The sequence below is a fragment of the Gadus chalcogrammus genome, chromosome 16 (genome assembly GCF_026213295.1).
Source record: "Gadus chalcogrammus isolate NIFS_2021 chromosome 16, NIFS_Gcha_1.0, whole genome shotgun sequence".
NCBI classification, from domain to species: Eukaryota; Metazoa; Chordata; class Actinopteri; order Gadiformes; family Gadidae; genus Gadus; species Gadus chalcogrammus.
Genome location: NC_079427.1, coordinates 14752385 through 14767300, shown reverse-complemented (window position 1 = coordinate 14767300; position 14916 = coordinate 14752385). Strand labels below are relative to the sequence as shown.

Genomic DNA, 14916 nt, shown 5'->3' with positions numbered 1-14916 from the left:
GTCTGTCATGTACTTTGAGCACCCCCTGTAGTACGCTGCTGTCAACTATTTCTTGCTCTGACAGAAGATAAACAACGAATCAGCTAGAGGGCCACAAAGAAACACTTGCATACTTTTACATACCGACACATGTGTTTCCCTATACGAGCCACCGTTGCAGAACACTATCGAAATAGATGAACAAACAGGCCTGCACGAACCTCTGCTCTTCTCAAATAAAGGGCCTTGCTGTCTGTGAGACTTCCTTGGGCCCTGGGGCTATAATTATTTTTGGTTTGTCCACACACAGTATCTGACTTCGCCCATCAAAAAGAAATGCTTTTCCTCTCTATCCCCAAGGGGGCTATGACAGCCCCTGCAACCCTAGTCCCGCCCACCCCTGCCCTATCTCATGCATTAGCATGCAAAAACATTAAGTCACGGAAAACCAAATAATGTCAAAATAAGGAGTTCAGTACCATTCGAGCACTACAGTAAAGGATACCTGGCGCCCCCGGGCCTGTGGACTTTGCAATGGGACAACGATTTGAACATGGAGGGAGTAAACAATGAAAGAGTTGCTTGTGCACAGGTTGGACCGGGGACAGTTTGGATAAACTTCGAGTCCTTTCTTCCTCGTGCTTGGATGCATTTTGGGACCAAAAGCGTGTAAGTTTTTGACCCCATATTTAATATTTAACTTTGCTCTTTAACTTTAAAACAGCTCTCTCTCTTGGCTGGCCTCGTTCCAATAATCCAATTATTGAAGGGACAACTCTGTTTTGTACGGCTTTATGCGGTGGAATGGACCGTAGTCAACTTGACTCGACTCATCAATGAAACAAGAATGTGGATTTAATCACCAGGAACGAAATGAACAATGGCAAAAAGAGAAGACGGCAAGAAAAACGCGGCCGTGTGTCGTAGTGTCTCGTTCAAAAAGTTGGAGTCTTGGAGTGCCAACAGCAGCAGCAGCCGTAACGATAGGCAAGTTAAATCAAAGGATTTGGATGCTTGTGGCGTCGCCCTTCCCCCTTTGTCCACCACCGCTACCACTACTACTACTACGGAGCAATGCACGGCTGAGAAAGTGGAACCCTTGGCGACGCGTAATGTTGGCGTTTCAAGAAAAGTTTCCAAAATCACTGCGACCAACGCCGGCCTCCCCACCGCAGACCGAGGCTCCTCCACTCCTCTCTCCTCTCTTTCCCCGTCCATTCGCCAGCTCACACAGAAGTTCAGCAGCGCTGGCTCTGCTGGAACGCAGATCACCGCCTCAGGCGATAGCAGGGTGACCGAAGGAAGAGCGACCCTGCCCCGAGCCAAAGGCACGAGGAAAGACCCTTCACCCCTGCGTTCATCTTTTCATGAAGATATTAGCAGTGGGTGTATTCACAATATTGACTCTGCTAACATTCCTGCTGAATTTAAAGATGCGGGGGGAAAGTTAAACCCTGGCACAGACTCTTTCTCAGGGTCGGACTTAGAGAAGGCAAACCAAAAATGGATGTGTTCAAAGCTGTCAACCGAGCGTAGAAGTAGTACAAGTAAGAGAGATTACACAAAGGTCCACCCGCGCTCGTCTGATATTAAAAAGGCTTTGACAACGGATCGGTCTGAGGATGTTTCAACTACCGAAGAGACTCCTCCAGCTTGCAAATCTCAAAGGAGTTATTTGTCAACGCGCCACGGTGAGTTTATTCCAGTCCATTCTGACCACTGGCCAAGCGTCACAAAGATCCGGCAAATTTTCAGTGAAAGACAAACCCGTTCTGCACAGCAGCCCAAGGCGACTAATGAACCTGAAGAGAAATTAAAAACGGGGCTTAACTTTCAGTTTAGCACTAAGGATACTGCCTCTCTCTCAGACAAAAGTGACAAGCATTCAGCTAGCAGCTCTGGTAACGAAGCAAGTAGCCTTTTCCTTCCAGAAAAACAACACTTCAAACTTGGAGCTCCTGCTAGAATAAATAGTGGGGCGGCCGGGAATATACTTAAAGCAAATAGGAGATTAGAAAAGGAAATGGACTTCTTTTCTGATCCTGACCTACAGCAAGACCCAAATGAAAAGGAGTTCGATTTAGAAACGCATAGTAATAATAATACGAGCAAATCCATTTTTCAAGACAGCAGTAGTGGACGCTCTTTAAGAGTCGACCAGCCTACGCACAGAGCCCCGAGTCCTAACTGCGACAGAGAGCCTGCTTTGAGGACCTCCAGGACAACACTTCTGACATCTGACCCCGACCCTGACCTTCATTTCCCTGCGCCTACTCCTTCTCCTCAGAGTTGTCCGTTGGGCAAAGCCACCTCCTCTGCTGTTAAACAGCCGAGGGAGAGAAGGGAGAGACAGGGGGTCGGGCTGCCCAGGGATAGTTTACATTCTTCAAATAGCTCCTCCAGAACACCAGCCCCCACCTCCTCCACCACCACCACCTCCTCCCCCTTTCCACTAAATCCAGCCCTTGCCTCCTCAACTGCAGCTCCCTCCTCCAAGGTAGAAGCCCCCATCAGCATAATCTCCAGCCTGCGCTACAGGTTTAGTTCCGGAGAGGAGGAGGAGGAGCACATTAGGAAAGGTAGAGGGAGAGGTGTAGGCCGGAGTGCGTCCTGTGGCCCTTTGCCCTCTACCTCCATTAGAGGAGGCTGGGGGGTTGAAGAACAAGGAAGCAGTTTCTACCGCGGTAAACATGGATGGTGCGTGGGCAAGAGCGTCGGTAGATCTTCCGGCAGCGAGGAGGACAGCGCAGAGAATTTAGGACCGCCCAGCCGAGACGCGGTTCGCCGGCGCTCGCTGCGTAAGAAGAAGAAGGTTTTACTGCCGTCGGGCCGATGCAACAACGATCGTGATGGTGAGTCAGAAGACAGCGACAGCGAAACAGGCATGACCATGGAACAGTTAGAGCCTCACCACCATCAGTCAGGAAGTCCTTTCCCGAGCCGGAAGAAAAAAGAACCCGTTGCAAGTAATTCCCGAAGGCTGGCGCAGCGATGGGAGTGCCTTTGCGCGCCATCGATGGCCACGCCGCTTCCTGGTGTGTCACGCGTGTCAAAGGTCAACATTCCCTCCTTCACCAGTCCTGGTGGCTCCCAGAGCAGTAGCCGGTGCTCTAGTACAGAGACGCTCAAGGAGGAGAAGCAGGCCAGGCGTGGACACCGAGCACAAGTCCATAACACCATAAGCTCCAATGTGTCCATCTCGTCTATGCAGAGTAAAACCTACCATGGGAACTCTACCATGTATCGCTCCCCAAGCTTTGGACATGGGGACAACTTCTCCCGTGCACCTGTGTGGGTACACCCCCAGGTTGTCCCGACAGTCACCCCCCCTTCCACCACACCACAAAGGGAAGGGCCCGTGCCAGATACGGGTCAAGGGGCTGGGTCCACGGTATTCAGAAGAACATTCGCTGGGAGAGAAATAACGGAGGACAAAACAAAGCATAGAATCTCAATGTCCAACCCGGATATTGCCTCTGATACGATGACTCTCCTCAGCTTCCTGAAAACTGACCTATCAGATCTCAGGGTGCGTAAAGTTGGAGGAGAGAAGCCCAGTGGTGCTGAGGAGAGGTCAACGTTGTACAGACGGGGGTCACATAGTCATGGCAACCAGTCTGGGTGTCGCCCGACTCTAAAGGATCTAACCGCCACCCTGCGGCGTGCTAAATCCTTCTCCTACTCTGACAAATCCACCTTGGGTGTGCCGTGTTTTTCCACAAGTGGCACCTCTAAGCGGAGCTCGTCAGAACAGCGACTTGACGTAGAGAGGGATGAAGGCAGGCGGTCCATTAGTGACCGGGAGGTAGAGAGTGATGGGGGTGATTTTAGGGTAGGAAGAGAAAGAAGAGCAAGGGATTATGGATATGATGACAATGACGATGTAACGCCAACCCCGCTGCAGGACAGATACATACAAGAAGCCAGACAGGTTATGCGAGATATCTGCCAAATGAGTGCTAGAGAGGATGATGATGACGACGACGACAATGAAAATGTTCATGTCACTGACGATGAAAGGGTAGAGGATGAGAGCTCCTCTATAACACCAACAGGGCAGGAGAAGGAGAGAGGGGGCATGAACATGGAGGATGAGGTGAGGGACAGAGAAAAAAGTGAGAGAGACGGAGAAAATGGGAGGAGCAAGAGGGACAGCGAAGCCCCACCATTGGTGAAGGAGCGGGAGAGCTGGAACCGAGAATGTAGCGAGGAGAGAAACCAGGAGAGCAGAGAACAGGAGAGATCCATGCAGAAAGGTGACTCTGAGGAGAGCATGTTCCACGACCGCTCTGTAGATGAACTGTCAGGTCATGAGTCTAGTCTAACTGATGAAGGAATAGTGACGGAGCCAGAGACTGGTCTCGGGGAGATCTCTGAGAGCTGTTTTGCAGGGCCAGCTGGGGTTAATTTGGGGTCAATGATAGCTAGGGATGTGCTGGGTAAGCCTGTCACCACATGGAAGCAATCAGTTCTACACCAAGGGGATGTGTTGAAGAAGGAGAAGCAAGACACACCAGAGAACGTTGTGAGTAGTGCAACTCAACAGATCCCAATACCAGTAGCCTCTTGCGCACAACTTCATGCCCTAAGGGCAGAGAGTGACAGCATTATAATGGATATGAGCAGCCCAACGTCAGTAACAAATAGCAAACCTTTTGAGGCGATCAACACCAGCAACACTGAAAGCCAGGAAGCCTCAACTCCAGCGGGGAAATGGGAAGGGGGTCTTGATGCCCCTGCAACTCCTGGGGCTGTTAGGCGGCGCAGGAAGTTCTCCTCTACTGGTAATAATAACTCAGACTGTAGCAACGGCAGCAGTGGAGAGTCCACCTCAGTGTCATCCGGGAATGGAGAGGCTACCGTCTACCGTTCACTCAGTGACCCCACGCCCCAGAGGCGTTGCTTTGTGGCTGGAGAAGGAAACAGCAATTTCTGCTCCATGGACAGCAACCTTCTGGGGTCTCTGTCCGTCAAAGGGATAGGAAGTGTGACCGAGTCCTGCCCTGCCACTGTGCTGTCTGAAAGTAAGGGCAGCGTGGCCAGCGATCTGTCAGTGTGCAGCGACAGTGCTCTCTGCGACGACAGTGTCCGCGATTACAGCGGGGTGATTCGAAGCATCGTGGCTGAACCGGGGGCGATGGACAGACTCATGGTGGACGACCATGGCAACGGCAAAGCTCCCAAAAAGAAATCGTTCAGCGACCCCAGTCGACGTAGCGACGCACAATTGCTGTCTCCGAATGACCCTCACTACAAAGGTCACTCTAATAAAAATGAGCCAATCAGTGAGCTGGAGCAAGCTGGCCAGATCCCACCATCCAGCAGTGAGCCGATTCTAAGTGGGCACAGGGAGAAGCTGTGGACCCCAGAAGGTGAGGCGATCCAACCCTTACCCCCGCAGACCCATCCCTTCAACCCTGGAAGCAGTAGTAACAAAGCCAGGAAGTCTCGCTCCAGTTCAGAATGTGCTCTTGCCTCTGAGAACCACGGCGATGAAGATGTTAATGGTATAGATGAAGGGATGGGAGGGAGAGTGGATGAGGGAAAGAAATTTAACTTTGACCTCAAACCGGCTGAGGCTCTCTCTCCAAGATTGGGTCATCAGACGTCAAGAAAACACCACGGCTGGTCTGCAAGCGACGCTCATTTAGATCCTGGAGAACCAGATGTAGAGTCCCAAGAAGATCTGGAGGGCCAAGACGACCTCACTCCCCCACTCCCTCCCCTCGCCCATTTGTCCAGACCCGAAACCAGAACCAGGCATGTCCGCCACGCCAGCGAGCCAGCTACGTTCATGCCCATCTCTCCCCCTGCACACTCTAAGCTGCTGAAAGAGGCCAACCGCTCCAAGATACCACCCACCGCAGAGCCCTCACTCCCGAGCAAACCCTCGGGGGATGAGGCCCCTTCTCTCGAGGACGTGACCAAGAGGTATATACTAGCTCTGAGTTCCACCGAGAAGGAGGCAGAGTGCCCAGGCCCTCTTTCAGGGGCCAGGGATGGAACTGAACGGTCCATGTCTGTGCCAGAGGGGCCCAGTGAGACCCCCACTTGTGAAGTTATGGACACTGGGGCGCAAAGAACTGCTACTGAGGACCCTGCATCCCTGCCTCCCATTCAGCGGACGAAGCCAAAAGTGGTGAGTTATTTCAACTTCTTAATTTCCTGTTGAGATGGGCATAATGTGGCCCATTATGATGGACTGCGTATAGTGTGCATGTGTATACATGTGTATCTCTTTCCCTCCACCTGCATGGAGACTGTGTGTCTGTCTGTCTTGTGTACATTAGATGTCAGTATGTTTACATTGCTATACTATTTACGGTTGTAATGACATACAACCTGCGTCCCCTGTGAAGCCGCTATTTGTCAATGTGTCTTACTAAAAGAAGGCTTTTTCAAGCCATAAATGAAAAAAAAGAGAGGCAATTTAAAATATGTTTTTGAATTGACCAGACGGAAAGGAAAATACGTTCTGGCTGAGATTCCTGCTATGGTGGCTCATGCAATGAATGGTTTGTTGTTTTTAAAATGACAAATAGTTGTAATGCCGAAGTTCAAAGTGTATTTTGGTTTGGGTCTGTCTTAGTGGTTGATTCATGGACAGCTGGCCTTTGTTTAGATGCCATAGGTACGCATTATAAGTTATTACAGTGACTCGTATGATTATTTTAGATATGGTGTGCATTTTCAAGGAGCAGCCCATACAAAATACAATACAGCATTAGCACTGTTATACAAACACAAGTAGATATACTTTCATATGATATGATATCATTAAACAAGTCTCACACAGATGACATTGAGCAATTGATCAAGGCATAGCACGTGCATGTATTATTGATTCACTTAATATAATGTCTCTGTATGACTCTTTGTTTGGGCTTCAAAGCAAATTTGATTCCTGATATTTTTGAATCACAGTTTACAACGGAGACTGGGATTTTGAGGTGTTTTTTTTAAGCAATTGTGTATCTTCACACATCTTGAACTTCTTTGTAACAGAGCCTGTGTGTTGTCTGAAACTCTAAATATTTGTCCAACTGTACTGACTAGCTACCACTTTTTTCCACCACTAATATTGATTGTCAATGGATCAGGCAGGACAGGTAAAATACACAGTTTTACATCTCGTTCTATTGAAGGAACTTTGCCACAGCAAGTTTACACACACAATAACACACACAGACACACAGTTTCCTTGTTTATGTTGTTGGGATGATGGAAGGTGGATCTCTGAACACAGGAAATTAGATTTGCAGATATAGGAAGTTGGAGACAGCATCCTTTGTCATTTAAGTATGTGTGTAATGTGTATATCAAGTAGCTTCTTCGCGTTTATTTTACAAAATGGTATATATAAAAAGAATTTCATCTTTTGATTTATATATTTTAATCTCTGGTTTATTTGGATTAAACAGACCATTCTTTCCTGTGCCTCTGGCCTCCAAGTAAAAGTGTTAGTCTGGAAGATATCAGGAGTTTGTTCCAGGGTCTGTGAGGGCCCTGTTGTGCCAACTTGCTGTGTTTAAAACAGCGTGGCTCACACACTTCCATGCAGTTCCGGTGCTCTATGACTCTCCTCTTTTATTTGGATTTAACGCAACAGAAGCTGTGCCAAGGCAGACTGAAGTGCAGGCATGCCCTGTCGAAAGAAAGAAAGAAAGAGAAAGAAGGAATGATAGAGAGGGAGAGAGGGAGGCATCGGGACTTTGCCTTTTCTGGAGGCATCAGTGAATCCAACTTCCCCAATTGGGCATCATTCTTTCTCTGACTCTTTCTTCTCAAACTTTTATCAACATTTTCCTAGTCCTCTCTGATAACAATGATAGTTTAAGTTTGACCCATGTGATAACATTCAGTTGTTCGTTTTTAAATCTCGGCCTGCATCCTTTCTAATATTTTGCATTCTTTTTTTATCAGTGGTTGTCATGGTCTCTCTCTCTCTCTCTCTCTCTCTCTCTCTCTCTCTCTCTCTCTCTCTCTCTCTCTCTCTCTCTCTCTCTCTCTCTCTCTCTCTCTCTCTCTCTCTCTCTCATATATCCACACATTCATTTTCCCCCTGCGTCTATCTGACGCATAGCAACAAGGTGAGTCATGACTACCCTGAGACTCGGTGAAAGACAGAGAAATAGTGATCTGGGCGAGCGGGAAGGGGAGAGCAGGGATGTCTGGGACAGGGCGAGGGAGTACGGTGTCGGAGGTGGTGGGGAACTACCGCAAGTAAACAAATACACAGATCTGAGAAGGTACGGAATGGGATTAAGGTCCGTGGGAAATCACCGGGACACAATGACTGAGATTAGAGGAAGAAGGAAAACTGGAATGCTCTATTCAAGTCTTAGTCATGTTGTTCTTTTATGGTTAACTTCGCAATACTGATTCTTATGTAGTACAAACCAAAGCATTGTTATAACAAGCATCATGATATCATATAATGGAGTACAGTGGCTATCTTCACCCTATGAATGATGAGTTTTAAGAAGTGAAAATTGTTATTTGCACTTCAATAGTTTTCGCTTGAAGGTGCTGTCTGTCGAAGTTAGTGGCATCTGGCGGAGCTGGTGGGAGAAGAGGAATATAATATTCATAGGTATCTTTTATTTAGTGTATAATCCCATGAAGAAAAGATCCACTGGACTGAGCCCATTAGATCTAAGTAGGGAGTAGGTCAACATCAACAGAGCCCGCCAGGTTGCCCCACCATGTTCCTACAGTAGCCCAGAACTTAAAAAACCTTGCCCTAGAGAGTATGTGTTTAAGTTTTACGGGCAAAATCCCCATTTTACCTGTAATCTATGACGTATAGATAGGCTAAATAACTGAGAAGGGAAAGTTGAGTGTACGTCTTTTTCAGAGATGCCATTGAATACACCTGTGCTAAATACACCATACCCCCCTCCCCCCCTTGCTCTCTATCTTGCTGATTTTACAGTGGACTGTGGCATACACCTGTGCCCCCCCCCCCCCCCCCAACTCAATCAGAGTGAGGAGAACACCCACGTCGACTCCAATACTCCCCCCTCCCATCGTGAGTGTAGATATACAGGAGAGGAGGATATACATTTCAAATCCCATTCCTCCGGCTTTGTTGCTGATGGCTCCTATATTGGATTTCACCCTGTAAAAATCCATCCAATTGCAGCAACAGATAAACGGCTTTAACCTTTCACGCGTTCTGTCCTCTGCCTTCACGTTATTTGCTATTAAAACATCTTCCAAAGGACCCACATTAGTTTGGCAATCCAGAAGACGCCACTACCTGTCTGTACTGTGGACACAGTAGTTATGTTCAGTGTTGACAATATGAACGGGGAGGGAGGTAGGGAGGGAGGAAGTATTTTGGGATTATTTTGTAAGAGGAAGGAGTCAATCCATTTTTGAAGTGGTATTTTAGTCTGTTGAAAGGACATTCTATTGGCACACATCAAAGCACACGCACAAACGCGCACACAATCCCACACACTCATCCACACACATTATGATAGAGGAACTCTTTTATCTTTTTAAGGTCATCACAGTTTGGGCTTGAGCCAATAAAACGAGGGATGATGAGTGAGGGGGAAGATGAAGAAGCACGGATGAAAGGAAAGGCACTATGTTGGCTCCGATTATAGTTTCTGTGTGTGTGTCGAAGATATTGGTTTATAAGGTTTATCATTTACAGGCCATGGAACAAACTTGTGGTTTAAGGCGTTGGCTTACTTTTGTTTTCAGTTGGGGTTTGTAAAGCCTACAGAATCCTTGTCCTCCAAGTTCAGCTTTGTTACGACAGAATGCACCTTAACACTGAATTGAATAAATTAAGTAGCAGTGAACGTGAGATTAGGTTTGGTATTACTAACATATGCTCATAAAAAGAACACTTTTTTTTAAACCAACCGCAAATGTATATACAAATGAATGGAATCTTTTCGTATTGTCCCTCCCTGGGTCCACCCTGAGTCCTTTCTAACATTACAGCTCTCTGTATCTACCCATTCTGTTCTCATTCTTCTCTGCTGGCTCTCTCTCTCTCTGTCCACTCTCCTAATCTTGGTCGTCCAATATGGGGATCCACCCAGAATAATTACAGGACGCTCTTCTTGTGTAAGCAGGCTCCTCTGAAGTGTGTGTGTGTGTGTGTGTGTGTGTGTGTGTGTGTGTGAGATTTAATTAAGCTGTACAAGTTTGTCTTTGTTCACAGATAAATTGTGACGTGTGTCTACCCATGTCTTGCTATCCTAGTTACTTAAATGATCTTGTATTTTTCCGATTTTTGATCAGGGCTTCTTCCTGGATTATCATGGCTGAAAAAAGGCTTAAACAGTTCTATCATTGTTAATGGGGTCAAACATGCATTGCAAGTTTATTTGGAGAAATCGAAGTGATGTTACAGTTAACAGGTAATAAATAGTAATGTAATGATTTTCTTTCCTCACTTCCGCAACCGTTTATTTGCGCTCTCATGTTTTGGCTGATCGTTTCACAGTTATCTTTTCCACGTCAAACATAAATAATGACACAATTATACCCCTAACACTGGACATGACATAGTTTACAGAGTGGTCGGACACACACACACACACACACACACACACACACACACACACACACACACACACACACACACACACACACACACACACACACACACACACACACACACACACACACACACACACTGTCTTGCACCCTGATCTGGGCCCTGGCCTAAGTGTGGGTGGACTCAGCTGGGTTGGGGACCATGCTGTCACCATAATGCCACCATTATGATCCCTTTCATAGTGGAGCCATTCTTCCTCCTCTCCTTCTTCTGTTTGTCTGTTTTCCTTCTCCTGTCCCTCTCCGTCCATTTCACTCTGCCGTCCCAGAAGCCTTATGGCGACAGTGCGCCGCTTTGGGTCATGCTCCAGCTGTCAGTTGAGGAATTCTGGGTGGAATGGGAATAGGAGCGGAACGATCCGTAAAAGCCGGAGCACCGTCACTGAATGGCTGCTAGGCTCCAGGATTAAGGCCCAGGGAGAGGAGAAGGAGGTGGGGGGTTGGAGGAGAGGGAGCAGAGGAACTAAAGGCCCCGCACAGGCAGGTGTTTGTGTTTACCAATCTGTTTGTGTTTACAAATCTGTGTTTGTGTTTTAACGTGGTTCAACACTCACTGCGTCCATAGTCCACAGGAGCCTAGTAGTGAATTACGTTAGATATTTTCTCCTCATTGGCTGGTGTTATATTCGAGTGTGCCTTGTTTCCGTGGATATGTGTTAAGATGGCTGTTGAGTACTGTGATTATGGTGATTGTTGTGTAGGATTGTGTAAAAAAGGTTGAAGGTTCTGAAATGAGTTGGAACGGTAATGTAAATATCCACATATTTCTAAAAATCACATCCATGCAACCATGTTTAACTTATTGAAAATACAATACATTCCATGGCAAAATGTTGTACTTTGGAAACCATCTCTGGATATTTCTAAGGTAAAAAACGTCTGCAAAAGTTTTGGTGTATGTTGGAGAGCACAGATTTGTGACCACTGCATCAGAGGCTCATACCTCTCTGCATATTGAACTACCTGATTTGCTGATTAGCCCGTCAGTGACATCATACAGATTTTCATCAAAGCACACTCTTGACATGGCATTACATCGCCTGCAAACACGTTGATGACATCATTGTACACACACACACACACACACACACACACACGCACACACACGCACGCACGCACGCACGCACGCGCGCGCGCGCACGCAAAACACTCAAGGGAATATTATACAGTGAATTAATGTTGCTTATATGCGGTAAATTACTGTTTACCTGTATGGAGAGTGAGTGGTGGGAAAAGAATGAACTCCAGGACTTGAGATATTTTCTTAAAGACTGTTTCAACTGGCACCCTATTTAAACACTCAATCTATTTTTTGATGACGAAGGCAACATGTTGTTTCCCTCTGCTCAGCTGCTGTGTGACGAGCACTCACGCAGTCTTCTTTTGTGTTTTAATTGTTATGTCTGTTTAGATTCTTTGAAATCCGAAAGAGTGAGCCCTTTCCTTTGGCCCGGGGTCTCAGGTGGCCCTCGTATCACAGAGGGGGGCTAGTTGGATGAGGAAAATAAATGTTCCCACAACTGCCAACCTTTGTCCTCCCTAAACGTTTAAGCTTTTTTAAGAAAACTGTGTGTGTGTGTGTGTGTGTGTGTGTGTGTGTGTGTGTGTGTGTGTGTGTGTGTGTGTGTGTGTGTGTGTGTGTGTGTGTGTGTGTGTGTGTGTGTGTGTGTGTGTGTGTGTGTGTGTGAGTGAGAAACAGACGAAACAAGTTCAAGGATCAAAGTACATGGCAACAGGCACAGCTAGCAACCCCATTTCTCTCTATTCTGTTTCTCTCTGTCTCTCTGTTTCTCCCTCTCTCTCTTTCTCTCTCTGTTTCTCTCTGTGTCTGTCTCTCTCTGTTCTGTTTCTCTCTCCATTCTCTGTTTCTCTTTGTCGACTTGTTTTTCTCCCCTCTACTCACGATCCTGATTTTATGGTATCATCACTTCCTCAGTACCCTTTATTAATGGTTAAAGCCAGCGGCCTCTGCGGCTAATGGCGGGCTTTCATGGTCACATTGACCAACACACATCTTGAAACTGTGCACGAAGTCTTTGCACATTGGGAAACGGTAAAAGTAATTTAGGAAATCAATTTACAATGACCACATGTGTGTGTGTGTGTGTGTGTGTGTGTGTGTGTGGGTGGAGGTGCAGACTTTGTTTAGTGGACTAGGTTGCCACTTATCTGCCGTGTGTATTTTAGCGATACGGTACTTTGACAAACACCCACACTGTACTAAACTGTTAATTGTTTAATGTTTTGTAGTGGGAATAAGAGCGTTTAATGGATATTATCAACAGTGCCATTCTCACATCAGAGCATGTCTGCCAGAGCCTGCAAGTGCATTACTTTGACTCACCTTGAGAACCGAGTATCACCCTTGGGTACACTCCTGGGAAACTTGTGGAAATAGCTGATTAACACAGCGTCACCTGAAATGAACCGTGTTATGTTATGGTGGAAAGGATTAGAAGAAACAATAGATGGGGAATATGAGTCAAACAGAGCGGATGTTTTAGGTTGATGGACTGAAACCTAAACTCTTTCTAGGGCCGGGGTTATTGCCTTTTGCTGTGCTCTGCTGCTACTGCAAAACTACTCATTGATATGCTTTCCTATAGGCGGCACTTGTTTACATTTGATCCTTTGGACCAGTATAACCATATATAAATCATTAACAGTGCGATCAAACCTCGCCGATTGCTGCTGTGCGACTGAACGCTTTGGCAGTAGAAACGTCCACAAGCTTGTCTGCGTAGGTGAACCTTTCCAGACGTCGAGAGGAATAGCACACGTTGTATCTGTGTGTATGCGCCGACCTACACTCCCTGGCTGTTTACTGAACATTTTTCCAGCATCGTTGTGGAATGCTAGTCCCTGCTAGCAGCCATAATGATTACCATATGAATGGTGATCATGGTCAATGACCATGATCATCGATTGCGTGTGTTTGTGTGTGTGGTAGGGCCATATGAGCTTAGCCAAAGCCTCTTCCCCCCACTCCATAACAAAGTGACAGCCAGATGATTGTTTGTAAATTGGACCATCTCTTCCAGAAAAATGTAGTCCTTCGCTCCTTAATAGGCTCCTTATATTATCTTTTTTGGTCAACATTTAACCTCATACTGCCATCTCAATCGTAGTTCTTCTGAAATGGGTTTTGTGAAAACACGATAGAAAATTGCCTTTATTCTTAATCCTTTCTTACCTGCGATTCCCTGGGGGATTCCACTTTGTTTGCACATTAAGTTTAACAGAGGCATTCTAGTTTTGAGTAAGATATTGACATCAACTTATGTCCATAAGTCGGAAACAAGTGTAGAATATGGAGAACTATTGGAGAGTTATTTTGGAGAATGGGTTAGCTGTCAAGCGGGGAATGAATAGCCTGGGAACCAGACGAATCTGTAAGCTCATGTTTGATTTCGTATGGCCCCCCCCCCTCGTTCAGACAGATTTCCAGCAGACCTGGCCCATGTCGGACCAATCACATAAGTTTATCTTCTATGGGGCGGGTTTAATATGAAGTCTGAACAAAGGAGAGCCAAGAGCCCTATAGGAAAGCCTTTGAGGCATTTTTCATGAAAAACCAAGATGGCTGTTGTTGGTGCGAAACACTTTTCTTTGCTCTGATTGGTTGTAGGTATATCCAATTGTGTCTAGAGGCATTCTGAAATTGAAAAAAGGAATTGAGTAGTTTGAGATTAATAAACATTTGCAAATTGGCCTGGCAATGTCAGGCTAGAGAATGGCCGCTAAGCAGTCGGAACATTTATGTAAAATCTTTCATCACAATAGTTGACAAATTACGCACATTTTTGCTCTGGTTTAGTTTTGCCAACTTCTTTTACTTTTATTTCTTTCCTGAGATGAAAGAAGCTCTTCATCAATTGGCTGACTTTGAGGGCAGTTGTATTCGGCTATAGAAATGTGCGTAAAAAAAAATCCTGCGATTCATTGTTCGACTCTCTGAACAAATATTTGACCAGTCGTCTTTTAGGGTACAGCCATAGCACGTTACAGCCTCTACGATATTGTTGTTCAAACGCAGTACCAATCCCTACATCGTTTTTGGACATTGCCATAAAAAGCAATGAAAAATAAAGCTGTGTTGTCCAAAATTCATAATGATTTACCGGTGAGAATACCAATGATTTAATGGTGACTAACTCTTTAGGAACCTTATGAAGGCAGGTAGCAACTGGAAACTGTAGAGGCATAACTACTTATGCTTGATACTATATCAGACGATGTCTGAGTGGTAATATGCGTCTCTTCGGGGAAACGGGAGATATCTATTTTCCTTTGAGGGTCCCAATATGTCTGAAATGTGCTTGAAGATGGGCCAACATCGGAAAAACACTTTTC

At 46.2% G+C, this 14916-nt stretch overlaps 1 protein-coding gene across 1 annotated transcript in view; it reads left to right on the top strand.

Annotated features, from left to right (window-relative positions):
* Window positions 1-384: 384 nt before the first annotated feature.
* The window catches only part of LOC130406057 (rho guanine nucleotide exchange factor 17-like), a 58570-nt gene continuing 44038 nt past the window's right edge, over window positions 385-14916 (top strand). The window contains exon 1 of the mRNA XM_056611423.1: window positions 385-6118. Coding sequence (XP_056467398.1) covers window positions 860-6118 — 5259 coding nt within the window. The 5' untranslated portion in view covers window positions 385-859. The remainder of the gene's footprint in view (window positions 6119-14916) is intronic.